At 44.8% G+C, this 6,408-nt stretch overlaps 1 protein-coding gene across 1 annotated transcript in view; it reads right to left on the reverse strand.

Moving 5' to 3' along the window:
• The window catches only part of PDCD2 (programmed cell death 2), a 31,866-nt gene extending 25,995 nt beyond the window's left edge, over positions 1-5,871 (reverse strand). The window contains exons 1-2 of the mRNA XM_040429347.1: positions 5,546-5,871; positions 3,232-3,477 (exon numbers count right to left, since the gene is read on the reverse strand). Coding sequence (XP_040285281.1) covers positions 3,232-3,477; positions 5,546-5,834 — 535 coding nt within the window. The 5' untranslated portion in view covers positions 5,835-5,871. The remainder of the gene's footprint in view (positions 1-3,231; positions 3,478-5,545) is intronic.
• Positions 5,872-6,408: the final 537 nt, after the last annotated feature.

Here is a 6,408-nt window from a genome sequence, read left to right on the forward strand (position 1 = left end):
GGAGAGCCAGGGTTGGTCAGCGAGATCACCTGACCTAACCCACACAGCTCAGAGAGTAATGCGCTCCGACCTTAGAGCAGTGTAACACAAAACCAACCGACCTCATGCTGTGTCCAGGGCTGAGTGGAAGCTGTGGTGAAATGGGAAGCACCGACCAAAGGTCACCACTGAGCGTGGTGCCCGAAACTGCATCGATAAGCGGGGGAATAGCGGCGTACAGCAGCCGCTGTTACATCAGTAAGGGTACAGAGGGGTGGTAACAAGTTGGGTGTGTGTACCTGCACAGACTGACTATCAAATCAGTGCTGCCATTTTCAGACTGTGCAGGTACCCACCATGGGTATATGTAAAATGACACCCCAAAACACATTCCCCAACTTCTCCTGAGTACGGCGATACCAGATGTGTGACACTTTTTTGCAGCCTAGATGCGCAAAGGGGCCCAAATTCCTTTTAGGAGGGCATTTTTAGACATTTGGATACCAGACTTCTTCTCATGCTTTGGGGCCCCTAAAATGCCAGGGCAGTAATTTATACTAATAGAGCTCTATTAGGGTGAATAGACAATCCCAGGTTCTAGCCCCTAAGGGGGGAAATAGTTATTAAATAAACTGTATAAAAAATATTATAAATCACCCCTTTCCCAATTTTACATATAAAATATATAAACAATAAAAAAATAAAATATTATATATCGCCACGTCAGAAAAGTCCAAACTATTAAAATATTTAAAAATATCTCCTATTTTTTTCCGCGTGGTATCGAATGGTATTGAGTATCGCAATACTTTCTTATGGTATCGAAAGAACCCTAATAGAGATTGAACGGTATGGCAGGCTACAGGCCCTACCTTCACTCCATTCTAACGCCTTGTCATAATTGTGTAACAAGTGACTTGGGATCTCAATTCTAGGATCACAGCAGTCATGCAGTTAAAGGGAATCTGTTATCACAAAATTCTGTTTAGGGGTAAAGTCACATGGTCAGGTTTCCTGATGCAGTTTTGAAAGCCAAAATCAGGAGCGGATTATAAAAAGGACAGAAAGTATAAAGGACAGATACAACTTTTTAGATTCAATCCAGTTTTTGGCTTTAAAAACCTGTATCAGGAAACCTGACTGTGTTGCCGTACCCTAGCCAGGCACTATGCCTCGAGGACCAGCTCAGCTGGCCCTGTCAGTGAAGGATAGTGAGGGGCTGGCGGAGAAGGAGCAAGTATGTACAGAGACTCGAGCCCGCCCTCAGCGAACTTAACTGCTCATTTACATAGAGATTAAAAGTAAATTTTTTTCCCCCCAGAATTAATCAACAGATTGCTGAAACGTATCATTACATTCCACTGAGCTAGCCCTACAAGGCATGGTGCTAGTTTAAAAGGGGGTTATCCAGGATAATTAAAATTCTCGGACAACCTCTACAATGCTGTAAAATAAAAAACAATCATACATTCACCCCTTACTCCAGCGCCATTCTCTGCGGCGCTCCTACAGTACTCTTCTTTTTGTTTTCAAACCGCATCGGTGATGTGCCTTGATATGGCACATGACTGCTGCAGCCAATCACTGACCTCTGCAATCTACAGCTAAGGGCAATGATTGGCTGCAGCAATGGGGAACTGAATCCAGGTACGTTCAGAGGTCACGCTACATAATTTTCCGGAAGAGTAAAAATACTACTCTTAGCTTTTTAGAGGAGTACGAAATAAGACATCGGGTGGCTGTTTATTCTTTTTCTGGCCAAAACTTTTTATTTTATTTTTGTGTTGATGTTGCCATGAGGGCTTGTTGTTTGCTGATTCTTTGTGGGTATTTTTTATTGGTACCATTTTTGGGGGTACATGGAATTATTTTCTGGGGTGGAGGTGAACAGGAAATAAAAAAAAAAGTATAAAAAAATAAATAAATCACTTCTGTAATTTTTGAATTTTTTTTATATTGTTTGCGTTATAAATAACATGTTATTGTTATTATATGGGTTGTGGCAGGCACAATGTGATAAATGTGTAGTATGTGTGTTTTTTTACCACTTTCACTAAATAAAAACCCCTTTTTATAGAAAAAGTCATTTTTTTTTAACAAGCTTTATTCTTTTTTTTTTTTTGCCCACCAGCAGACATGACTTAACGTGTCGTGATAGGCCATGGCACATCAGCACCCTGAGATTGCATTTCTGGGAAGCCGATTGCGACAGTGAGTCCTATCACTCAAACTGTCTAGATGCCACAGTCGCTATTGACCGCAGCATCTAGGAAGTTTAGCAGCCATCATCGGAGTTCTCTCCAATGCCAGCCGTTACAGCAGGATCCCAGCTCCAGTTCATGCTGGGCTCCCATTTTGATAAGGATCGCTGTATCGGCCTGGCCTGTTCAGTTTCTGCCGCCCGTGCCAGGATTAATGGTGCACATGGCAGAGACCGAACAGATTACATAGAGCTCCAGACCAAAGAAAGTCTCATGCATAGAAATATGCACAAGACTTGTCTCAGAAAGCAAAATTTCCTGTACAGGCATTATTGCTGCCTCTGCACACATCACTTGTACAAGTTACCGACTACTGTGCCATGCATGGATTTGCCACCTCACCGATGCACCCAAAAACTGTTCTCAGGTGTAGCCTGCTGAGCATGGTGATTGGCTATAGCAGTCACGTGCTATATTCAAGTAAGGTGACTTGCACTGCACCAGCGCTGCAGAGGACGGCGCTGGAGAAACAGGTGAGTATATAATGTTTTTCATTTTTAAGACATCATAGGGGTTGTCAGAGAATTTTTCATTATCCCGGACAATCTCTTTAATGGGGTTGAAACAAGTTTCATCAGACTCCGTTTAAGGCCGTTTTCACACAAACGAGTTGTATACTCCGGACTCGGAGCACGAGTATAACACTGCCGGGGTCGCATAGCATTAGATTGATTTATGATGCTATGTAACCCTTACAGTTCTGGAATGTATTGGATAACACTGACAGCATTATACATTCCAGACCTCTTAGGGTTACATAGCATCATAAATCAATATAATGCTATGTGACTGCCGGCAGTGCTGGAAGTTCAGGGCGGGAGCTGTGTTACACTCACGCTCCGAGTCCGGAGTGTACAACTCGCTTGTGTGAAATGTTGATTAAAGCCCTTTGAATGTATCTCAGCATGTTCAGACACTGCAAATAATAAAACATTATCCTCCCAACTGTAATTCCAATTGTGCAAGATAACAGAGGGCACGCACAGCTTACCAAACTGTGGACCACACAGTGCCTTGTGCTGCGCCTTCCAGTCCATTAGCTGATGCACTCGGTCACAGTAATTCACTTTATGACATTTTGAGCATGACTTGGGCCCCAGGCAGCCGCATACTCTACAGAGCCGAAGACCACATTTCAACTGAAAGCTTGTGAAGTATTCTTCAGACTGTGGGGGTGAATCCGGAGGTGGACCGTAAGAGTAAGTATCATTCTTCCTTGGCAGCTGGTTTCTAAACACTAGAAGCAAACATCTACATAAGTTACAATATACAATGATGAACTTTCAAATACATTACTTAATGGGAAAATCTAGCCAAAATGATCTTCTGACATGTCTTAAAGGGGTTGTCCCATGAAAAATTTTCTACAGGTTTTAAAACCAGCACCTGAATCTGAACACTTTTGTAATTGCATGTTATTAAAAATGTAGCATAGCCACTGAGTTATTCAATAAAATGTATCTGTATAGCGCCTCCTGCTGTTTGTTTTGTTTTCTCATTTCTTTGTCCAGCTCACTGAGAAGGCCGCACATGCTCAGTTTCATCCCTCAGCTGCCTCCTGAGTTGTGATAGGGAGAGCATGGACATACCTCCTGAGCTGCCAGCTTGATATAAATCTAGTAGAGCATTGAATGGGGAGATCTCTGGATCCATGTGAGGTACAGATCTGGTTCCAGCTTTGTTAGAAAGAGGTTATCATGTACTGTATGATGTCTGATTTTCATTTTTTACATTAGTCATGGGATAACCCCTTTAAACATGTGGTCTGGTCATGGGCCACACAAAAACAAAAAAAATTAAATAAAAACTTTCAAGGGGTTCTCCAGGAATAAAGACCTCTAATGCCTGCAGCCTGCCTCTCTGACCACCGCCTTCTCCAACTTTTCTTAAGGCTTATGACATCACGTCCATCGGCCACGAGGTCTAGGCGCAGTTCAGCCCCTTGAAGTGAATGGGGCTGAGCTGTGATACTATGCATAGCTGCTATCAATTGGACGGTTGCTGTGCTTGGTGAGCTGAGAGAAGGACGCGGCACTACTGTGAACGCTGGTGCCTTCTCAAATAGCTGATCATTAAGGGTCCTGGGTGTTGGACCCCCACCGATCAGATACTGATGACCTATCCATAGCTGATGTATTGCAGGGTGGTCGTAGCTAGGGATGAGCAAATCGAGCTTCAGATCCAAGTTCCGAAGTTGATTCGCTCAAAACTTTGTTTTAATACTGTATGGAGGTCCGTCTTCGTGCATCATTAACATGTATGGGCCCCGGCGAGGGAAATTCGCTATCAAAGTTTCACAGGGATTTGGTGAATAACTTCAGGATTAGATTTTTGAACTTGAAAACCATTTTAAAGCTTCGATCCAAAGTCAGCTCAAGTACCGAGGTACCAGCCAGCCGACTTCGGATTCTGGTTTCAAAATGGTTTTCAAGTTTAAAAATTGAATGCAGAAGTTATTCACCAAATCCCTGAGAGACGTTGGTGATAACGAATTTTAACTTGTACCTGCGATGAATCTCCGTACAGTATTCAAAGTTTTGACCCAAGCAACTTCGGATCTAGGATCCAGAGCTCGCTTCAATCATCACTATTCGTAACCATGGAAACAAGCAGTGTATAATGTGATGGAAAAATGTATCCAGCCAGCAAAGAAAGCATTATGGATAATAACAATGCATTAGTAAGTGCCTTGTACTAACTTTCTCTACATGGTAAATACTATTTACTGAAGTGAGACAACCCCTAGATTTCGTGAAATGTATGCCATAGACATTTGCCTGTTAATGCTACATGGCATACTGTATATTCGCTTCTGCAGCAACTACCAGAATAAGAGAGTCACTTTTAAAGGGGTTGTCCAGTTCCAAGAGGATTAGCTGTCAGCCTGAACAGCTATCAGATGCACAGATCAGGTTCATCTCCACTCAGCCCCCTCCAGAAAGCAGCTCTGCCCATTAGAGTCAATATAGGTGGCCCATTAGGCTACTCACGGCCGTGTGTGGTCCGTGAAGGATGACAGCCGCAGTTCCTGGACTGAGCCGAGGTCTAATGTCGTATGAGGCCTTCTGATGCTGGGGGAAGACATTGCACATGTTGAATTTCAACCCCTCCCATCACTACATATGCATGCTCAGCCGAATGCATGGGAGTATCAGGCTGAGCGTTCAGGTGCCACACATCAGGTGTCTGCCCAGTTGCAGGGAGACCACCGTATGACAGACCTGGCTGGTAGGAGTAGTAACCAGTCACTACCAACTAGTCCCTTCAAGCACAGACATGGCAGTGCCACCTTGCCCACTACCCACCTTTATAGCCGCGGCTCTCGCCCACCCGGTGGCACGTGGGGTCCCGGCAGGTGAACAGGAAGACGGTCCGATGAAAGCTGCCAGTACAGGGCGCGTACACCTGGAGAAGGAGAGCCAGGGGCTTCATGCAAACTCCGCACTGCAGCCTTTCAGGTCCGGGGACCCCCACTTCACCCAGCCAGGCTGGTCGCCCCCCTACTTTACTGGGGAACTGGGGACTACGCAGCCGCCAAGGTTCGCATTCTTGCACGAAGCCGAGCTCGGTGACAGTAACGGAGGCGGCCATCATGGGGTTTGTAGCGTGGAGCTGTTCCCGGCCAGATGACGTCCAGGTCACGTGGTCTGCCCTCAGCGCCAGTGCTCGGGTTACATGGCAGGGAACGTGTGGCGGAGCCATCTTCAGTGATGTGGCTGAGAAGAGAGCAAACCTGTTTAGGTTGTTCACAATCCGTGAATTTGGATTCCTGAAGTTGGTGTCCTATGTCTAATATTAGGTCTCTGGACATTGCTGAATTTTCCAAAACTCAAAATAGGAAATGTGAAGTCTTTTGTAGATCAATTTGCTATGAAAATGAAGGAATCCATTAAAGCAAGTGACATTCATCATGTAGAGAAAGTTAATACAAGGAACTTATGTATTGTGACTGTCCATATTGCTTCCATTGCTGGCCTGATTCATTTTTCCATCACGTTATACACTGCTCATTTCCAGGGCCGGCGCCACCAGTAAGGCGACCTAGGCAGTCGCCTAGGGCGCCATTTAGCAGGGGGCGCCCGTTGCGGTGTAAAAAAAAATAAAAAATTGGTTATATAAGTTCGGCCGGCGGCGCCCCTCATGCTGCGCCTCCTGAATCTCCGGCGGG

This window comes from Bufo bufo, chromosome 4 (genome assembly GCF_905171765.1).
Source record: "Bufo bufo chromosome 4, aBufBuf1.1, whole genome shotgun sequence".
In the NCBI taxonomy this organism is placed as follows: domain Eukaryota; kingdom Metazoa; phylum Chordata; class Amphibia; order Anura; family Bufonidae; genus Bufo; species Bufo bufo.